The sequence below is a fragment of the Saccoglossus kowalevskii genome, chromosome 7 (assembly GCF_978046115.1).
Source record: "Saccoglossus kowalevskii chromosome 7, keSacKowa6.1, whole genome shotgun sequence".
Classification (NCBI taxonomy): Eukaryota; Metazoa; Hemichordata; class Enteropneusta; family Harrimaniidae; genus Saccoglossus; species Saccoglossus kowalevskii.
This window is the reverse complement of record NC_140647.1, coordinates 16217818-16239974: the sequence shown is the minus strand read 5'-3', so window position 1 is coordinate 16239974 and position 22157 is coordinate 16217818. Positions and strand designations below refer to the sequence as shown.

Here is a 22157-nt window from a genome sequence, read left to right as displayed (position 1 = left end):
CGAGAACCACTGGGCAATGTCATTCACTATACACGCCAAATATCACAGGACGTGCAGGTAAAATTATACGTACCACATATGCTTTCGTCACTTCCGCTTGTGCAGTCGCTTTTGAAATCACACTTCTGTTGTATGGAAATACATTCGGGCTGACCGCCATCATTGCAGTAAAACTCACTCTCAGTACATGGAGTCGGCATCCTAGTAACGGGTTCAGGGGTCACGATAGGTAGTTGTTCGTCTGTTGGCGGACACTCAGGCGAAATGGATATGTCGTCAAGAGCGATATCACCATCGATGCCGTCTCCGACTGTTGCTTCAAAGACAATCTAATAAAATAAACACATTTAGGTGTTCAGTAATATATGTTGCTTTTTCAAATTAATTCGGCATTATCATAGAAAAATCTACAATACATTACCTCAAAGACTTTCACTTCTGAAAGGTCCAGTTCGATGCTGACCCAGACGTCGCCATATGGTTCATCCTCCCACCATATGTTCTTCATGGGTACACCTATTTCTGTTCTGGTGTACAGGACTAGGGACCCACAGCTTGATCCATACATATGGTAATGAAACAATAGCTATGGAAACAGGATAAAATAAATCAGTCATCTGAGGTCAGGAGTCATGGGTCAAATGTCAGGGTTCAGATATTCAGTGTTCCTATGTTTATAATGGCCCAATAAACACTTAGATCAATATTGTTTCCATGGAATCGAATGTAATGATCTATTATCTGCTATGTTTAACCTATTACGTTCGCTGCTTATCTCGGCATTTAAAGCAATCTGCAATAAATCATTTTTTTTATCAAAATCTAACAACTTGATTAAACAATATGAACATACTATCAAACTTGAGTAGGGATGTATACCTTGCAATTTCCGGGCGAAAACGTTCCACTGATAAGACGCGCTTGTTCATTGGCTCGTTTTGGAAGCCGTGTGTTAAGTAAGACGTAATGACCTGCCGCTGTGTTCACTGTATGGTCTCGACTGGGACCAGTCTCTAAGACAGACGCAGATCTTCCATTTTCTAGGTCCCAATCCCAATCGTCTGTATGATCCTGTCGAAATCCACACACACCGAACTCAAAAGTACACCTGGTATAGCTGCCTATCGAGATAAAATATGTTAAGTAGGTTTGGGCTTGTTGACAACTCCAGCTTCAGAAATGTAAAATTTGTCAGTTTCCCCGGGTATTAATCATGAGTCGGTGGATAGGACAAAATATATATCAAGTATTGTGGACAAAAATTAGTTTAAACAATTTTCAATTTCCAATCTGAAATTAACGTCGTTCGCGAACATGGCGGTAAAACTGGCCCAGATGAAATTGGCAAGGGTAATAATGACACAGATAATAGAGTGACACTGTGACATCTGTGATACCTATGGCACGGTGCCTTACTGCAAAGAACAGTATGAAACTGGAGGCGTTAAGTTCAGTTTCCACACAATACTAACGCCTTAGAACCTTTTTGTTCTGTACTTTTGTTCAGAAAATGCATTATTCAAAAAAAAACAATAAACACAATATAGTGATAGGAGTGGTTAACTTACCACAGTATTCATCAGATTCGTCTGTTGCATCTCCACAGTTATCCACAAAATCACAGAGCTCATCGCTAGCGACGCAGCTGCCTCTGTCGCATTGGATCTCATCATCAACGCACTCACGTATTTCTGAAATATGCAATCATGCAGGATTTATTTATCCATAAGTGACAGGGAAATTGACTTCACTATATATAATTTTACATATGAATGAATGAACAAAATATATGTTGTACATTATTGTCTGCTTAAATATGAAATAATGTCCCATCATTGTTTTCCATAGAAACTGTCCTCAAAACACAAAAATTACATCACATGTCCCAATGTTATTTCATAATTTACTAATTTAAATATTAATTATATTCGAATCCATTTTTACTGATTGATTAAAGAATTATGAGTAATGATAAATTATCTGCGTTTCGTAGATTAGCAGATAATTGCTCTATATTTGTATGTAAATTATTCAGGTGCCATTACACCTGCTCCGATTGGTTAGTGGCTAAGTAGCCAGGTGCTCATGAGTATATAGTGAGAAGAGTATTCTATTGTGTTCAGTCTCGGTTGCAAACAACTCACGATATATTTTTCATTTTTATAAATATATAGTTTTCTTAATATGGATGACGCCGGACGCCCACCCCTAGTACATCTGACATTGCGTCGGGTACAGGTTTCCAGATGTTTTTCTCCCTTGACTGTTTTTTTATATCTGTTTTTTCCTAGGCGGTCGATGTATTCTCGATGGGGCTTTGGCATCCATTTCGTGTATATTTACATATGTAAGAGGGGGGGGGGTAAATACACGTTGTAATAAACGCGTGTGACTCATGGGTGCTGTAACCAGCGCATATCGCATTTCATGCTTGTTGTGTAATTTGTATGAATAATTGAAGTTAAGTATAGATAGACTTCTTGTGACCATACTATTCATCAGTGCATACTTTGCATAGGGCGAGGGTATACAATCATCCTACATGCATTTCACACGTGTTAATAGAATTTGTTATGCGTAATTCACATCCGAAAATTTCCCTTCGTTTACATCATACACAAAAGCAGCATAAACGAAAACGACCGTAATTTCAAATACTTTTCGATTGTAATTTGGCTTGTTCTATCTCACTAGATTATGGCTACAATTAGAAAAAAATATAAGTATTAGTTTACCACTATAATATCACAATGTATAAATCCATGCAGTCCGGGGGTAGCATAGACACGATCGCCACAATGATACCTCCGGGCATAATAAAGTGCTCAGTGACCCTTAGTTGCATATACTAGTATACACGACGTACCTGGCAATGCACAGTTATGCATGATAATATCATCGATTGCTATGTCTCCTTCCTCTCCAAATGAACGATCGCATCTAAAGAATAACTAAGAATACAAACGTATAACATTGATATACGTTGCGATTTATTTATCAAAGTGATTACACTGCTCATGCGCCACAGATTCGCCCGCACATTCCCCAGTTGCCAAAACAATGTGATCTGAAGCATCCAATTTCATGAGAAAAACTTGCTGTTCTATATTAAGTGATAAATATTTTGCAAAATAGCTTTCTCTATTTCTACTTAAAATTGATGATAACCAGCGGCACACTTTAATACAATCCATCTAGTTTCTGTGAGTTAAATGGTTGTAAGGAAAGTCGTTTAAACGCAGGCATGGTTTTAAACTAAAATCGACGACAGAGAAGAAGCTCATCGCTAAAGGACGGTACATTGCAAATATTAGACGCTTTGTGAATCGTACTTGCCAGTCTGTGTATATGCGACCAATAGGAATCCAAGCCTGGTGCCATTCATCGCCTTGGTTTTCCTGAATTATCCATAATCTGGTTTCCAAACCATTTTCCAATATGAAAGCTTCCAACTTGCCAATATCTGTACATGAATCAGTCAAGAATTATCTAACAATAACAGTCAAACATGTACATTGCTGATACAGTCGTTATATAACCTTAACAACATTATGAAAACACGGTAAAAAAGGAAAATGTCAGTGGAAAATAAGTAAAAATGTCTCGAAAACAAATCACAGTTAAGTCATTACAATTCTTTGTTATTAACAGCTTAAAAATATATCGAATTTTTTTTAAAACTTGATGAAATAAAATAGCATGTACTATATACCGGTACATATTTTTTCATGCAGTTCATCTTATTTCAGTAGGTGTTCATAAATAAGTAACTTGTACGAGGTTCACTGTCATATTTATTTTAGAAAATGGGGCGAAGTATTCTTTGTGACATGGTTTAGGACAGCGACTTTTTGTCTGTGTCTCTTTCTTGTACCTTGTTGTTCTTACAATATAGATATAACACTGCAAATCTCTACATGGTTGTATTTATAGTTTCTTCTCGCTAGCTTCCACTACTATGAACGGCACAGAGACACACGTCAATGCTACTCACATTGCACATTGTACTATTATATACGTATTTCGAATTTTACAAACACAACCGTACCTGAGCCAAACATATGGTAATAAAAGACGACTTGACAGGTGGAATGGCATTCGCGCACTAACGGTCCATCTAAGGTTGCGGCACTGACGAATCCACCTTTGGTCGATGCTGCCAGCATGTAGTAACCTGCAATGATATTGACATGCAATTGACGAGAGCTCCCAAATTAAACAGCAAATCGCGTCATCGTCCGCATACATAATTCTTCGAATATGTTCATATAATATAAAAAAAAAACTTTCATACACTATGTATAAATTTACGTTCAATTGATCAGTGGCCCGGTTAGTGGCTCCTAAAATTAACCTTTTATACACAAAACACATCTTCCATTGCTGTATTTCTTCTATTGATGTAGTGGTTCATCCAATCGGTAGGTATATATATATGTATCGGTATAAGTCGGTAGAATCACGCGTGAGTTTGTGGGGGTTGCGGGGTATGCTTACATCGAATTTACAAAAGCATGCTACGAGTATTCAGATGATGACGAAAACACGAAACATTGAGACTACATTCTAGCAGTCTGTCTGCATGTCCGGTCAACGACTTACACCAGTTCAATCGACTCGATCTTCATGTGAGTTACCTGGTTGTTCTCCGCTCCATGTATGGTCATGTGAAGGACCAGTGTTTGGAGTCGGTGTCGGTCCGCTCCATCTCTCCCACCTATATTCACCTCGACTGTTGTCATTATATTCACATGTACCATTTTCAAACGTACATTCCCCTGTTATTAAAACAAACGAATAGACTTTAAAAATGTAGTAGATGAATAATTGTATTCTTTTGTAATTGTATGTATCGAAGAATTGTTTTATTGCAAATTATATATTGTTTATTATTTATTATTCGGTTCTTCTCTGTACATCCAGGTGCAAAGTTCAACCGGTCACGTGATTGATAGGTAAAGACAAATCATTTTTGAGGCTTCAAATTGGTACTATGAATAAATTAAAAGGAATGTTCAGTAATATTTGGCGAGCTTCTAAAAATGTTTTACTAGTATTTCAAACTTGACTGGGTGGATTATTATCTATAATTCTCACCGCTGTTTCATGTATTTCGCATGTATGACATTTTTATAAATCCATTAACCATAGCTAAGGATTTCATAAAGTAAAATGACCATTATGATCAACATTAGCCATGAAAGGTCTACTACTATAGTGTACTATCGGGGCCAAAATACAGCAATACTGGAAGAATAAATAAAAAAAAAAAAAATAAAAAAAAAAAAAAATAAAAAAATAATAATAAAAAAAAAAAATAATAATAATAATAGTAAAATATAAATAAAAAAATAATAAAAAAATAATAAATAAATAAATAAATAAATAAATAAATAAATAAATAAATAAATAAATAAATAAATAAATAAATAAATAAATAAAAACATGAAAGAATAGATAAATGAATAAAACAATGAATACAAACGTATAAGCATAAATAGAAACATAAAATAGTGATTACAAGAATAAAAGAAAGAATAGAAAAATAATTAAAAGCATAGAAGATAGAAAAATAATTCAAAGTATAGAAGATAATCAAGTAAATCATCGTTACTCGGCAACGAGGCTAAAAATTAAACCGCCGTTGCTTTGCACCGCGGCTTAAACTTTAACCTCAACCTTTAACCCCAAAGCCACAACGCACGTGGGAAAAAAAATGTTAAGAGAAGTTCAGCGTCAGCAGTGAGGTGGTGATCACTAGGTATTCATGCAGTTGAATTGGAGATTATGAACTTCTGTAGATATGCATAGTGTGATATTAAAATGACATAAAAGTGACACCAAAACATGACTATAGAGTTCTATGCATACATCTATAGTGTGAATGATAATTAGACGTCGTTGCACATTTTGATTTTGATCAATAACATACAGTACAACTAACCACAGTTTAGCTCGTCTGATGCATCAGGGCAATCGACAACCCAATTGCACTTCTCTTCAGAGGCAATTTCAGTACCATTACTGCAAGTAAAATTGTAGCTTGGTGGATTACAGCTGTAGTTAAACATTTTGGTATCGTCTATGGCCAGGTCACTAGCGAATTTGGCGTCAACTTCACCTTCTATCGCAATCTGAATCAACAAGAAATTAAAGTTATATATCATTAGCATATTTTTAGATTAATATTGTACATTGATGTAGCTACGCCATTTTAGCGATTTTGGTACAACGCCAAACCACAAATAACTTTACCTTGAAGCAGTGTTAACAAATACATTATTTTCAGCAGTTAAAAATGCAATTCGTTGGTGAAAAATCTAAAATATAGTTATCCCAGTTTGAAGCCACGGTTGCAATAAAGGCGTCGTGTTATATACAAGCCCGTGCAATATATCCAACGCGTGTAAAACATATTGTTTGTCTTCACATACACCGAACACGCTGCGCAAAAAGAATGTCGCTCTAACTTGAAAAAAAGTGATGCACATACAATGTCGAATAAAACTACAGTTACAACATGTCATGTTAAACTCTCAAACTTGTCAAAGGAATTGACAAATACAGTTCGAATTAGGGATCCCGAGAAAACTATTCACCTACTTAGCGAGTATATTTCACTTACTCTGAATGCTTTGGTTGAAAAGATATCAATATACTGTTCTTGCCATCGATCACCTTTGTTTTCACTATCCCGCCATAATTCTTGCTCTGTTTCGTCTGTATATTCAATAACGATCTGACGTAATAATTTGATATCAATGAAAATATTAATTCAAATGATGATGCAAATTATCGATAATCATACTGAAACCAAAATATATTGAGAGAATCATTTATCTAGCGTTGTTTTGCGACAATAATTACGACTGATGACTGGTCTAATCCGGAAATTATTTTGGTCTTTAATTATTGTCTGGGTCAGATATGGTCACGTGCATTCAATTTGCGACAGTATTACGGCTGCACTGAGATGAGAACGTGTATATTCATTTTATTACATATGGCATTCAATAGTCCAGATACATTTTTTGTTGAGTAGTGGTTTTTAGACATTGACTTGTTTGTGTTTTTCGTCTCAATAAATCAAAACTATTTATAGCTTTTGACGTGTGGTAATTCTGTGATGAAGTATGCTATTTAAATGTCAGTAGCTGCGAGGGGTGTTGATAACGAGTTACACGCTAACCTATGCGCTCTTTCATTAGCATGCATTACTCAAAACTGAGAGAATACAGTTGATTTAGAATTATTCAAGTTATATCGATTACCATTTAAATTTTTGTATTATTGAATCACTACACTACAACAGGGGAGACTTATTGATCGTCGATGATATATTCAACATCCTGGAACGAAACATACCCGGATGGTGCCAGGCGATTCCTCAGTCAACCCATACATATGATAATAAAATAAAAAGCAGTAATTCTGGTTCGGCATGAATACTTCAGATACCAGCCGGGCTTTATCGCCGGATGAACTTGGCGGGCCACTCTCAATGAACATGTACCAACCTACAATTGAAAATAAAGCAACGATTAGGTATTCCAATATATGGTAAATAATACAATATGTCTCTGTCTCGCCCAAGCTTAAAGCTAGTGACAAATAAAACAGCTTCAAAACGGTTATACGCAAAGAGAAGTATGAAAGAGAAGGAAAAAAGTGAGATAACAGGGAAGAATGTGTTCCCTGAGTTGAAACGCACCGTGAATTGATCCAGTTGTATGATCCTTGGTTGGACCACTTAGGTATGGCAGAAACGATGTCGAACCACTGTACCTTATCCAGTCAAAATCATCGTAGCCAACATTGGTCCAGGTACACATGTCATATTCAAAGTTGCAGGTTGCTGAAGTACAACATTATATATATATATATATTAGGTAAACAATCAATAAATCTCTTGTAAAGCCCCACATATATCTATTACTACGTTGTAACGAGTTCTTAAAACACTATTTATTTGAATTTATTAAAACAATTAATTCTGATTTTCAGCGAACACGCTTTATTATATATAGTATATATAAATATTTTGGTTGATCTCTATTATGTGGGTGTCAAGCCCCACGTTATTCTGCGTGTTGTTGTTTTGTCGAATTTATGCATTAATTTGTTTTCCTATCGTTTAAGCCAAGTATATGAAGTATTGAACAATTTACCGTGAAGCCCAGTGCAACCGCCAACGGGGATGTTCACACTAATGTCGTCGAGCGATATATCATAAACTCCTTGCTGGTCGACGGATCCTTCAAACACCACTTGATACTCGGTTTGGGGTATGAACTCCGCAGATGCGATGTGCCAGAAACCACCCTGGTCGTACTCTGTCTCCCATATAGGGGTGCCAAGATCGTCGTTTTCTTTGATGTATACTGATAATGTAGCACCCCCGCTGCCACCTATATGAGCAACATGTGTATTCGCAGAAACACTCAATGACATTTCAAATATTCTAGGGGATGATTTTATTTGGACACTATTCCGTATAACATTCAGAAACATTCATCTTAAACCGATATGGTCAATACTCAATTTATATGGGTAGCTAGAGTAAGCCAATAGAAACTCGCGTCTGGTTCATTAAATATACATAATTTATTCACACAGCAAGTGTACGCCCCAAGCCTATTTCTATCTTCCTGGGCAGACCTAACACACATGAGTTCGTAACGTTGTTATTTTATAATTTAACAAACAATTTAACTAAATATAAATATTAGAACTACAACTATCACATCATATATACACACAGATAACAGTTGGACAATGGTTTAAACAAATCACGACATTTGGCTGTAGTTATTCATTAAATCAAAACTGAATAGACCAATTGCGAGAAAATGTGTGTGATTTATCCCGTGTCCACAGTAGGCTAAATGAAATAAGAGTGTTTCATGTTTCACAAATTCTCTTCTATTGAGGTCAATCTACGTGATTACAATACAACTTGCCTAGTAGTAATAATTTGAAGTGAAGGACATACTACCGTATTTTCGAGTGGCTGAATCGGTATAAAGCAATTAGGGAACTTTCACACACAAAATCGTCAAATTGCATTCTATCAACTAAATTATTCACGATATCTTTCAGTGTTAGATCAAACTGTTCTGCTGGTAAAATGTGTCTCGCGGTATTTATGTCGACGTCGGGATCGGCTCGTCATTCACTCATTTTTTTTTTGTATTCAATTTACTGATGCATAATTTACTCTGAAATAAGAACAATTTATGTTAATTTATTTGGTTGTTGTGTGCATACTTACCGTGTATATAATACCAGAACTGCAAACAGGTTGACTCATATAAAGAACTGCTGTATAGAGGACTCAGAAGTCGTGCATATTTTCCCGTCTCCATTCCATTGGTATCCATATACACATAATTCCCTATACAAAATATGAAGAGTGGATATTAATTCTCAACTAAAGTTCAAATTGACGTGTTTAACATATACATTAAAACCTGTGCCATTCCACTCTGTCTTAAGGTGCTTACCTCACATGCTATGGCTTTGACTGTATAATACATAAAATAAAACATATCACTAACAAGTCTTCCATTCAACTCTCATACACTAAAACTTCTGTTGCAGTCGCACCTCTATGTCTCCACTACAGCGTATCTTATGTGATGTGTTCACCTGTGCACCTTTAGAGATAAGTCTATAGGGTTTCCCACTTTGTAACTTGAAATATTTGACCCTGGAAAACTCTAGATACTTTAACGCGACAGTATGCCTACAATTTGCAAATTCTACCCCAAAATATAGCAATCTGCTAACGCGATGTGCAGTGGTTGTGATAATGACCGAGTAACCCATTAACCTTACCCTGTGATGTTCCAGTAGAATGATCATAATCAGGACCATTTACGTGATTGTCGGCTTTTGTCCTGTTCCATTCGGCGTCTGCATTCTGGTCATTGGTGTATTCACACACACCATATTCGAAATCACAAATATCTAAGTAGAACAAAAAATACAGATTGTGTATTTGAATCATATGAATATTATGCTTTCTTGCACGTGATCGAACTTCGAAATATATATAATAGATACATTTCATTCGCAGTAATTCTTAATATATTATATTAAATGTATTCCTTAACCAGAATGCACTGCGTCTCGTATTTCATTTACGTGTAATATCAACAGAATCACTTATTTACGACTCAGAATGTTTCGGTATATTTTGAAGTTTGTTTTCTAAAACATGGCGAACTCATGGTATCTTAATATTAAGAAAAACAGAAATACCCAGCGGTGGACAATCGTCTTCGTCGTACACGATGATATCATCCAGAGCTACAACGCCGATGTTCAACAGCGTGGCTCTGGATTCGATAATGACGTTATAGGTACCAGTTTCTTCGATATGTACTTGGGCGTAATTCCAGTTAGAACCAACATTACCACTCCGAGACCAGATGCTCTCATGTACTGTCAAATAATATCATATCATATCATATCAATATCATATTCAATAAAAAAATACATACTGCACATTTATGAAAATGTGAGTAACATGTAAATATATCGCACACATTTGTTCACACATATGCTGTGTGTTTCTAAATCATATATATCGACGGTTTAAAGTCACGATTTCGATCGTATATATTAGAATGTACTAATGACACCATGCGTGTTGTCCTGCTCCTGTTATATGTATAAAACGTATACATTGGTTATGCAAACAACATGTCGATTTCTCAATATAATGTAATACTGATAATATTTACAAACTTACTCATCTGACCTGTATCAAGTAGTACTGAGAGTGACCCCAGACTACTACCATACATATGGTACCAGAATGTCAGACATTTTGGTCCGGTCCAAGCAGGATTCGTGAGGCTTGCTTGAACGTTCAACCCAATGTGAAGTGTTTGCTGTACATATGCGTACCAACCTGTAAGCGACAACAAGGCGATGTTACGACGTCACTATGCATCTACTCTACCGTTAGCGTCCGAGTATTTCATTTTAGTACTTTACTGTGAACGATTTAAATATTTAAAAAGACCTATAGAGGGCGTTTTAAGATCCCACGTGGGTGATCCCATTGTATATATTTTTTTAATTAAAAACACACTGTGAATATCTTTATTCTTTGAGCATATTAAAATAAGTTCTTGAAAAAAAAATATGGTATGATTTATGGTACAAAATAATGTTTTTGACTGTAAAATATTGCATATTATTCAATAAAATACTGAAAAGCCGAATTCGAATACTTGTATATATAGGTATAGCCGTATTTTATTTTATGAACAATTATTTAAGGTAGAGTTGCAGTTTACCTGACAGGTATTTTAATTAGTTAATTAGGAAACCAAGATGACCTCCCTTGTCCACAAAACTATATATTTTCGAAAAGCTTATTGTATGAATTTTAAAGTTTTGTGAGTATTTTATTTTTATGGACACTGTAGTTTGAAATATGCACAAAAATGTGCTTTTTTGGTCAAAAGTGATTTAAAAAAAAAAGCTTCTAAACCATGCTTCTGTTTCTTGTCAAAGTGGTTTATTGGTACATCTGTTTACTATGAAGAAAGTGCCGTCTTGAAAACTGTCTACCAGTTGTCAATTTTGTAGGGCAGGAGCTCAAATTTCACTACTTCAAGTTTATGCGTAAATTAACACACAGGCTAGTTGTCTGTACGATTGCTGTAATACTATTAAACTAAAAACAATGCCCCGACAGTTCTGGAATGTGCACTAAAAAGAAGCTAGGATAATTGCTAATTTGCATAACAATTCACTCAGTAAGAAGTTTGCTCATGCTCATAATTAAAATGGCTGTTACAGTTTCAAATTTAAATGTATTATCGTTTTGTAAAAAGTTAAATACAGTGCATATTATGGATATACCGTCATTTCTTTTTATCACCATGTTTTTTTTATTATTTATGTATAGCCTTGCTAAATCTTACTAAGCATTCAAAAGAAATAATGTTTGCACCTGTTATTTATATTTTGAAATCGTGTTTTGAGTATGTTCCACTATTAACAATTCTACAAAATTTCAACAGTCTATAGCGAAGACTTTTTGAAAAATAATAAGCAAAAAAAAAATTTCTCTCTCAAGTGTCCACGAACCTGCATCTCTACCTTAAGCAAGATGCAATATAAACAATATTTAAACAAGCTCATTATTACTTGTCATTCGTATTATCTTGTTAAACCTCTCTCTATAAAAAAAAGTGTTTATTATTTTTACAGAATTTTGTTTACTGGGGTGATTTAGCTTTCAAACGTCAGTTTCCCAGCATATTCTTTAATTGGTATTGAACTAAATAATTGTTCTTATCCAAAATTTTACTTATTATTATTTTTGCTCAGAAACACACGGGGCAGATGATTGACACTTGAAATATCTGACACGATGTCTGACAGGTGTAATAACTGAAATGTTTGGTTGTTCTAACAACTATTTTTGACAGAAAGATTACTAATCGCAACTCATGCCTTAATTAGTTATTGATATGTTATGAATTCCAACGTATTGTGCGTAAATATATCACAAACACTGTACAACAGTTACTACTTAGTTTATATGATAGGAAATCGTTGTTTCTTGACAACTCAAATCATGAACAATTTCTGTTCACCATACATAATACAAAAAAAACAAAACATCAGTGTCCTTTAGATTATTATATTAATTTAAGGCGGGCTAGTTACTTACCTTCCTGTGTGCCAGTGGTATGATCGGCTGGCGGTCCAGTTTGCGTTCGGAGTCCAGTCGATCCTTGCTCTCGTAGCCATTCCTCGCCCGCTTCTGGGTCATTCATCCAGGAACAAAAATCGTTCTCGAAATCACAATCATAAGGACCGTTTTGGCTTGTTACTTCGTAAGCTGGTGGTGAATATTAATTAGCACATTAATGCAGCAGAACACATCAAGAAGAAAATATGTTAGTTACACCTGACTAATGTTCATAAACGAACTCATCGAATGGCACCTACACTGTATAAATCTCACGCCGTTCATCGTAACACTAATTCCAAGAAAACGACCACCATTATTCTCATTGCCCGAGATACTATCGGTAGATCCGTGCAGTTAATCGTTATTCATTTAATGTCACATAGATACATGTTCTTAACCACTCAGAGCAAACAGAGCTACCGCAATCACTTCTTAGAGTACTACTATAATTATTACGATTTATTATTAATATGCAAGTTGGCATTGTATTTGACTGTTATAGCAAGTTCCAATCGTGGTCAAGTTCAGAAATTTTAGTTGGAAGACAAGTATGTTGGAATATAAAACAAAACGCCGAGTACCCACAAATCTATAAACTTAGAGATAGGAAATGTCGAGGCGTTAAATAACAGTGTTTGTTTATCAATCATTAACATTAATTGCGTGATTTAGGTTTATATGTACCCTGACACTGATACGAAACATCTGACTCATCAGACAAACTATTGAATATTCAAAGCAGGGTTCACAGGTAAACCAAATACCAACGGACACCGAATATTTTACAGTGTTTCCTGTTAACACGTATTATATTCAGCTATAACAATAATAAGAACGAATGAGAGACGTGTGGGCATTCACATTATTTGAAGGCATACGATTTTCACGTATTGTAATAATTTTGCGGTAAATGAGAATCAACTTAAATGTAATCATAACTGTTCTAACCTGGTATCGTTAGAAGCACTAGCGCGAACCAAACTGTGTGCACACTAATCATGTCTGTCAATGTCTGCAACTAGTTACCACTTTCGCCACGATCCGCAGATCTTCTTACTGAATAAGTCTTAGTGGTTGCAGTTGTCGTTTTTAGTTGAGCACAAACAAAACGAAGGAACCGCGAGTAACTCAGGATTGGACGTGTGGATGGTACGGCGCAGTGTTACGAATGACAAAGGTCGTTCGCAAGTATCATCGGTTAATAACCAACTAGTTATAATATGAATTGGCATGGTCATCTAGTCCACGCCCTTCTATTTAATATATTAAACGTGTAGGAACCGACGTGAAGTCAAGGTCAACGAATATCAAAGTTCCGTGATTGACAAGGTGCGCAACGATGTCATGACTACTATATTACGCCCATTGTTCAGTCAAAAGTATGAACTTGAATAGAATAATAAATATGTATCTCGGGCAAACAATACTCTCTACGTAATTCACAAACTGAGCGAGTGCACACGTGGAAACATCTTTTTCTATTTCATCCTCTACTCAATTCGTTAACATTGAATATTCTATCTATTTAAATAAACAAACTGCGAGGCAAATTTACACTGTGCCATTTTGAGGAATGGCGCGGATTGGGACTGTTGTTTTAATAATTAACTTTGCTGGATTTATGTTAAAATTACTCAGTTAATTATAGTTGAAAAGGAGGTATTAACGGGTCAGAGACGTGTTCGATGCAACACATACCACGCGTTTGTAATCAAGGGCGGTAGGCAACTTGCTTGGGTCAGTATAAGACTAGAGATAATAAATAAATATTGTGTATACTGAATTAATATTCTTGCCTACAACAAGTTCTTATTGACATTGCAGTCCGAAATGGAAAATAAACAGTACTACACGCTGTGTTGTGTTGACATGTGTTGACTCAAAAACATACCAGTTTTGTGCCTTGCTCAGACTCTTCGTTTTATAAACTCTCAGCGCAACAAAGGCATTCTTTTCATCTTTATAAATTTCAATAGCAGTTGAATCAAACCAGCCAATGAACGGAACGCAGCGACGTCATTTTAAAACATTCCAAAGTTTTCCAATCAGCCAATAGAAACCCCTCTTTCAGTTTGATTTGTGAAATTTAAAAATATGAAGGCAATGTTTTGTTATTATTTTCAGGGAAGGAGAATGGAAAGTGTGAATAAGGAGTGGGTTCTTCTATTCAGTTTGTTCACCTTTTTACACAGCGTTGATTCGGAGAGACAGAAGGCTGCACTCAAATCTCGACAACAGAAACTTTATTTTCTGCGATTCAAACAGCGTCGAAGACGAACACATTTTCTGTATCATTCGTCAATTTTATTATGACATAAAAAGTGGTTATATACATACATATTACACCAGAATTCCTTCTTTTGAACAATTTAGCTCATTATTGCAAACTGATCAAACTGATTATATAAGCATGCTAGGTAAAAGTTTATTTTCTGTGCTACCAAGAAAGTTCATTGGCAGATAATAAATTATTATTATAATTTTTAATTTAACTTTTCCACTATATACGCGTCCTCGGTATATTGTAGCGACATTGAAGCTGGTGACATATTGTAATGAAATAAAATAAATAAATAATCAACTTATACTATTCAGTTTAACGCGACACTTGCGCCACTTCTTAGCAATTTCCACATTTCCATAATCGAATATGTCATAATGTTTGTTGTTTCGGGTAAAACCTATTTCTGTCACAATATTCCAATAGTTATTTTTTGTTCAAGCCCTCTTTGCTATTACTATATAACTCTACAACCACATCCGGAAACTAATGTATCATATAATTGAAAGACATACATTTCTACCCCCTTGTGCATATTCTCTCACATTGTTAATGTAATTAAAGAAGGACCCGCCACACATACCTCTATCCCTTCTTCAGCTAGTAAGTGTATCGGTAATGGCTACACGCGAGATATACTATATATTAATGTCGTGACCTAGATGTATGATGACATCATTGGACCATAAATATCGATGGTCACATGATTCAGAAACGAAGTCCTCACGGTTGGATCGGCAAACATTACACCAGCTAACCATCACGTACCAACGGGACTGGTATTAGGTAGAGTGTTTAGCATTATTGAGCACCTTATTGTGGCGCTGGGAAACGCTCAACTGTTTCTTAAGAAGCGATTCTAAATCTACTTTAACTCGGAACAGCGGAACTACTGGACCGTTTTATTGTAAAGCAGACGGTCAACAAATACGCCATATTTGTTTGTGCTGTCATCTTTACCGCTGCCGCATTTCAAATATCTCACGTAGCCCTGAACATCATGGATAGAAACTCCTGGACGATATTTTGTCTTTTGCTGGCGGTTGTAGGTGAGTAATTACCGGGGCCGAACCCGTACTTACGAAGAAGAGTGGTACGTGGTGCGTCTTTTGATAATCAACGCAAACAACCATGTCAACACGTCTCTACATTCCAAACAGGAACCGGTTATCACTAAACTATTCAACTATGGGGTGTAATTATACCAGTTAGAAAACTTGAATGTAAAAACGTATTCACAAATAAGTGTGGCGTATTTTACGTATATTTTTAAATATTTATCATGATACGATTCAGACACCTGTTGCGCTGTACACACGTATTCCTCTGATGAATATATCTTATGAACGATGACGGCGACAGTTCGTGACAGATATCAATGCCGCCGGGGTCATGTTGGTTAGCCGTGGCAGGCAGACGAGGACTGTACTGTACATATATGTACAAATACAAGTTCACCCATACAGCTGACGTTATAGTTATACCATTTCATGTCATTTTACGTTTTCTTTATGGATTTTTTAAAGTTATTCGAAGTTATTAATTGTGTTGCCCACACTTAAATAGCTGTTGAGTTAGATGTAACATTGGTCGGATACGCATCACCAAAACATATAAAACTAGGTATGACTGGTTTCAGGTCAAAGGTTGAATAATATGCCATCCACCAAGAGAACATATTTTCTTACTTTTTGAAGCAGTTTAGAAACGACTACACTACTCATACATTTCAGAGATTATGTGAAATGTCCGTGTAGTGGGCTTTGTCACCATAGCAAGCATAACATCCAGAACACACCAGATACTTGCTCCACAACTGTTGCCATATTTACAAACTGAATTGAGAAATGAGACGTGACGTCACATCCGGTTATCCACTTGTTATTAAACTTGTTACAATAAATAGAAAACTAAAATTCAGCTAATACTGTAATAATATGAACTAAAATACGAAGGCAAAAACGAAGCTGGTATCAGCTAATACAAAAGTCATGAGACTAAAATAAATACTGTCGTAAATAAAATAATAAAAAACGGACCAACCTTTGTTAAAATACAATTCAATGTCTCAGTAACATTTTTTATGAATTTAGCCATTAGGATGAATAGTGGAAAGTTCTTTTATTATTTCAGTCTAGCTGATTGCTACTTGCTAATTATTATACAATTGTTCATCGTCAGTTCTGAAAATTTTACACATATCCTTTTCTCTTCTGGGTTTGTTTAAGCTATATGTTTAATTACGTAGTAGTAAGATCAGTTTAATTTGTAAGTCTGTAAGTCATCTAAAAACGCATTCACACTTACGAACACCATGTAATTCAATACTTCAAATTATATTTAAGTCATAAATAGATTCAATTAATGGAGTGTGATACATTAGACACAAACAGCATCCAATAGAAAACCGGCATTTCTGAATTAGTTCACAAAGTACTATGTAGATGAGACAGAGAAACTAAGAGACCCATGACCATACTGGTATTACACACATTTAGAGATCACGGTGCACTGCACACCATTGCGCAATATCAGATACACCAATTAGTAATATCATGCGAATACATTTCCGGCCCCCTTTAAGAATCAAAAAGACGAATACAATTACTAAATTGAAAATAATAATATAATATGAAAGTAGGACCTATATCAACGTACTTTGTACTTAGGAAGTTTTTTTAAACGTAAATTCAGACTTTGTCTCCAACGTTAGCGTAGGGTATATTGTATTTTAAGATTAATTACAATATTCTATAGCAAACTTCTGTCTTTGAGGGGGTCCTTGTCCATGATATACATAACACCCCGGATGTACGAATAACACACATGGCCAATGTACACTGCACGTGTTGTACACATGAACGAAAATGGCCACCACATTGTGTAGTTGTTTGTGTTTTCACTTAAATTTACAAATAGTCAGTTATCAAACTCAACGCAAACAATCGTAACAGCGAATAATATTGATGTTAATCAATGTAATGGTGAGCATGTTTCAATGTTATTCGTTTACAACATATCTCGACCTTGGTTTATTTGTTAACTTCTTTTAATAATTGATTGCCAACTACTGTATAACCATTAATCTCTATATAAACAACCACATGTCAGTACCACACACCTACTGTGTTATAACGTTTGTCGATAACCTAAGGGGTACCATCAACAGTTCAGTGCAGGATAAACAATTTATTTATATTTAGTTTTACTTCCAGCATCCTCACCCCCTAACTCACGTGTATTTTAAGATTTCAAAATGTATTATGCAATTTTGTTTTTAATCGTTCATATTTGTTTTAATTGAAGTTGAAGATTGTAGAGAGCAAAGTGCTGTTCCACTTCATATTGAGTTGTATCTTGCATATTGAATGTCATTATAGGGTGTATACGTGAGAATTAAATATATTATTAATATGATTATTATATATATGTCAGGTACGCATCACAACAGCTTGGATACAATTGATCTAGTAACACGTAGTCAGACTGGTTTGGAGGTCAAAGTTCAACTATGCATATATAGCCTTGACGCCATAAATTGTTAATTTAGGAGCGCATGCCTTTGTTAGAATTACGTTCCAGAATTATGTAATGCCATAGTGATATGAGACAGTGTGGTGCGTATGCGTAATATTCGTCGGCGCAAGTAAGGTACATTTCACAGACTATGTGTATTAGTATGCGATCATGATTTCAATGGCATTAGTCATGTGATACGTGACAATTATATCTTTCATCACATTTTGCAACGAATTTAACTTGTTAAAAAAAATTGGAGACTGAGATTATATCCGGAGTGACAGTAGCAATATCGTTGTTTTCAGGGGTCAGACTATTGTTTTTAGGTCATCGTCATAATTACCATAAATTCCCACTACTGCATGGAAACGCATGCGCATTAGCGGCTTGCAGGCTTAATTTGTATTGTGTAACCTATTAACGATCTGTTTGTTTTCATATGTGCAGCGGAAGTATCTACACAATGGAATACAACACAGTCAGAAACAACATTTCCGAGAACAACGCCATTAGATTCAACAACAGAAGTAACGACAGCATCACCATCAACACAGAAAACACCACCACCATCAACGACAAAAACAACAACAACACCAACAACACCAACGCCACCCAAAAATACTTCACATACAAATGAGACAACAACATTTGAGTCGTCTACTATTGAATATTCAACCCTGAACACTACGCAACCAGAACAATCAACTAATGCTACCAAAGGCACACTGAAAACCACAGAAAGCACTGACTATCATAATTCAACCGTCACCGAAGAATATCTATCTACCACTAAACCGGCATCGGACGAGAGTACTCCATTCAATGGTAAGAAATAAAACCACTCATTTTTGTTATTATGTGAATAACTAACGTGTATCGTACTTCATGTATACATGACTTATGATTATTTACTGTGATTGTGCTGGGAGTAAAATCTATATATTCTAACTTGTTTAATTTAATTTAATTTTAAACACAATCTACTAACACGTGTCTTTGTTTGTTCGATACGATTGTAGAGGACGAAGATGGCGAAATAGGTGAGAACAATTTACATCAGATACGTGTTTACGTGAGAACGTTTTTGTTGTTGTTGTTATTGCCGCTGTTGCTACTATTATTGATCGCATTATTCAATTGCTTATTATATTTTACAGTTTCCAAGTATTTTATTGCTGCACTTGTTGGTGCAGTTGTGGTTGTTATAATTATTGCTGTTATTCTGATTGTTCTCTCAAGAAAACGCCTTGTCAGCAGGTATGTCACAACCTCCCTCTGAATACCGGGTAATCATTTATGAGCCGTATGTTTATAACCAAGTCCATTTATACGTTTTGTTTGTCATTCATTTTAGCCGATTTCGACGTCTTATCGACGATAATGAAACTTTAACAAGAAACATGGAACATTATGATTTCGCTGGCGATTCGGAACCCGCAGAGGTAGGTTTCAATACAATACAGTGCAGTGCTATGCGATGCGCCATACGATGTAATACGACAGGGTACGATACACTTACAATACAATGCAATGTACCATCCTATGAGAGACGATATGATAATGATGCGAGTGATCATACAACAGTAATGTTGTAAATGCATTAATTATTCACTTGGTTTAATTTAGCTACAAGTATTTCCGTTGATAATTAAAATCCTCTAAATTAAACGAACGTGAACCTGTAAAATAACAACAAAACTCATTGTTTCCTTGACAAATTTGTGAAATTAAAACTAAGTAAATTTGCTAAAAACATCAAAATAGTGAAATTAAATGTCACAGTATATATATATATATAAATATGCTGGTATTTGTAATTAGCTGAAACCTGAATGAGTGTTTACGTTGTAGCAACATTTCTGACAGAGAACGTCACAGTCTTATAATTTTACTTTTTTTTTTATTAGATATCAATTAATAGCGGCGGTGATGCCAGGGTCACTATAATGGACGACGATGATGTAGTCGGGCGAGTCAGGTTCGATGTAGTAAGTAACCGTATTCAACTATTTAACTGTAGTCTTTCATTAATGAATTTTAGTATTAGGTTTTCACCCTAAGTTGCTTGTTTTTTAGAGCTAGTTGACATTCAATGTGAATACGCACATGTCACATTAACGACGATCAAGTCGACGTACGAGTGTAATTATTTACGCAAAGCTCACATTCTTGCTCTGTTCCGTTCCTGATATGAGATATGACAATTATGAATACGACGTATCATGGTCATGTGAAACTTAAAATGATGCGAATCAAGTTCATTATTTTTCATTTCAGAGCCAGCACAGAGATCATCGCGGCGATGGACGCGGAGAGTCCAATGCTTAGCATGTGATACCAGTGGATGCGTTATACATGTTATAATAAACAAAGCGGAGTCGACATGTTTCGACGTCTATAACAACGCTGATTTCTTTCTTTATAATAAAACAATTGAAAATGATAATAATAAACCAATCATCCAACCATCGAATTAATTATCGTTAAAGGGATGAAAACGCACAAGTAGTAATAAATGGGGTCCGCAATGCTACACAGATTTTCACCTGTTTTTTAAAGTTGTCTGTTCAAACAAATACGCTACTTATATTGAGAACATTCGTTCAATAATTCGGATTCCGTTTCTAAACAAAATAAATTCATTTTTTGTGTGTTTTTTAACCTTGCAAGCTATGTTTCAACATTGATTATTTTTTGCTTACGTATAATACATGTAATACATTTAATACACATATGTTATTCTATCATCATAATGTAACTTTGTAACTGCACGGCTGTGAAGGCTACTGTAATCATTAATACTGTATTGTACATTCAATGCTTCTGTGATATGCATAGACTGCACATCCATTGATTTGTAGAACTGAGTGTATAATGTACCTCTCCTAGTATTTCGTTTTAACTGCTGGTCGGTTCAATATAATTGTTGACAGTGATTTGCATCGGTAATTGCTGATATGCTATGCTATGCGTGACATATAAAACTAATAACAACTGTATCCATACATAGTCTTATTATCTCATTGTGACATAGAACGATTCGGCTGTGCCTTACGCCTTCTTTCGACTTCGATAAATTTATCGATATTTTTTGACCGTTTTCTATGACATGTATATTTGACCATTGATTCATATTATTTTAGCATTATCTCGCTAACAGTTAAAATCAGGGTTTTGGGTATTTTACGAATGTCACATTTGTTTTCAAACGGATTTACTGTAAAAAGAGTGAAATACACCACTTCTATAAATCCCGCCCTCCAGTGATGGATCGCTTCTGCGACGTCACTGTGTTTGTTTGAATGATCCTTCGTGACCTAAACCACAATAAAATCTCTTTCTAAAACTACAGATCAAAGTCACTGTGATATCGACGATTTGAGCTGCCTCCGTGGTATCTATTTACGTCATAGAAGCGATTCGTCGTTCGATGACATCAATGATTTATAGAAAGGTAAATTAAATCATAATGTGCGTTCTGGTGCATGATACATAATCTGTACTTTATTATTCAGAGACGAAATTGACTGCACATGTATAATGAATCATTTGACGACTTGATGTAGTTTTATTCCATGTACATCCGATTCAAGCATGGAACTACAAAAAGGAGAGTAAAGTCCAATTGATGCTATT

General features: G+C 35.3%; 3 protein-coding genes and 1 long non-coding RNA gene across 5 annotated transcripts; 1 reads left to right on the top strand and 3 right to left on the bottom strand.

The window, feature by feature from the left end:
* Nucleotides 1-26: 26 nt before the first annotated feature.
* LOC100367662 (MAM and LDL-receptor class A domain-containing protein 1-like) lies at nucleotides 27-6671 on the bottom strand. The gene is made up of 10 exons (XM_085501815.1): nucleotides 6660-6671; nucleotides 5945-6134; nucleotides 4638-4778; nucleotides 4049-4174; nucleotides 3333-3463; nucleotides 2867-2951; nucleotides 1569-1691; nucleotides 880-1121; nucleotides 422-586; nucleotides 27-329 (listed from the first exon to the last, which is right to left on the bottom strand). Exons 1-10 carry the CDS (start codon nucleotides 6669-6671, stop codon nucleotides 27-29), a joined length of 1518 nt encoding a protein of 505 aa, XP_085357941.1.
* Nucleotides 6672-6679: 8 nt separating this feature from the next.
* On the bottom strand, nucleotides 6680-7486 carry LOC146740546 (uncharacterized). The gene is made up of 2 exons (XR_014929905.1): nucleotides 7366-7486; nucleotides 6680-6739 (listed from the first exon to the last, which is right to left on the bottom strand). It is a non-coding gene; the product is annotated as an uncharacterized LOC146740546 (long non-coding RNA).
* A 641-nt stretch (nucleotides 7487-8127) lies between these two features.
* On the bottom strand, nucleotides 8128-13003 carry LOC146740545 (MAM and LDL-receptor class A domain-containing protein 1-like). The gene is made up of 7 exons (XM_085501814.1): nucleotides 12979-13003; nucleotides 12698-12868; nucleotides 10757-10918; nucleotides 10264-10446; nucleotides 9838-9969; nucleotides 9272-9394; nucleotides 8128-8408 (listed from the first exon to the last, which is right to left on the bottom strand). Exons 1-7 carry the CDS (start codon nucleotides 13001-13003, stop codon nucleotides 8128-8130), a joined length of 1077 nt encoding a protein of 358 aa, XP_085357940.1.
* Nucleotides 13004-15737: 2734 nt separating this feature from the next.
* LOC100368565 (uncharacterized) lies at nucleotides 15738-21879 on the top strand. 2 transcript variants are annotated; one of them, XM_002733288.4, is made up of 7 exons: nucleotides 15738-16051; nucleotides 18969-19346; nucleotides 19541-19561; nucleotides 19679-19778; nucleotides 19876-19963; nucleotides 20429-20509; nucleotides 20799-21879. In XM_002733288.4, exons 1-7 carry the CDS (start codon nucleotides 16003-16005, stop codon nucleotides 20847-20849), a joined length of 768 nt encoding a protein of 255 aa, XP_002733334.1. In that variant the 5' UTR covers nucleotides 15738-16002; the 3' UTR covers nucleotides 20850-21879. The 2 variants fall into 2 exon arrangements, with proteins under 2 accessions (XP_002733334.1, XP_085357293.1); XM_085501167.1 differs by lacking the exon at nucleotides 19541-19561.
* Nucleotides 21880-22157: the final 278 nt, after the last annotated feature.

Coding starts and splice junctions, on each gene's coding strand:
- LOC100367662 (XM_085501815.1), bottom strand. Junction 2,952..3,332: donor GCATATACACAGACTGGCAA/GTACGATTCACA, acceptor TTGTATTCTTAG/TTATTCTTTAGATGCGATCG. Junction 1,122..1,568: donor CGAATCTGATGAATACTGTG/GTAAGTTAACCA, acceptor TTATCTCGATAG/GCAGCTATACCAGGTGTACT.
- LOC146740545 (XM_085501814.1), bottom strand. CDS start 13,003: ATGAACGGCGTGAGATTTATACAGT. Junction 12,869..12,978: donor CGGCGTGAGATTTATACAGT/GTAGGTGCCATT, acceptor ATTCACCACCAG/CTTACGAAGTAACAAGCCAA. Junction 8,409..9,271: donor GTTCTGGTATTATATACACG/GTAAGTATGCAC, acceptor TTGCTCATATAG/GTGGCAGCGGGGGTGCTACA.
- LOC100368565 (XM_002733288.4), top strand. CDS start 16,003: ATGGATAGAAACTCCTGGACGATATTTTGTCTTTTGCTGGCGGTTGTA. Junction 19,779..19,875: donor AGAAAACGCCTTGTCAGCAG/GTATGTCACAAC, acceptor CATTCATTTTAG/CCGATTTCGACGTCTTATCG. Junction 20,510..20,798: donor GGCGAGTCAGGTTCGATGTA/GTAAGTAACCGT, acceptor TTTTCATTTCAG/AGCCAGCACAGAGATCATCG.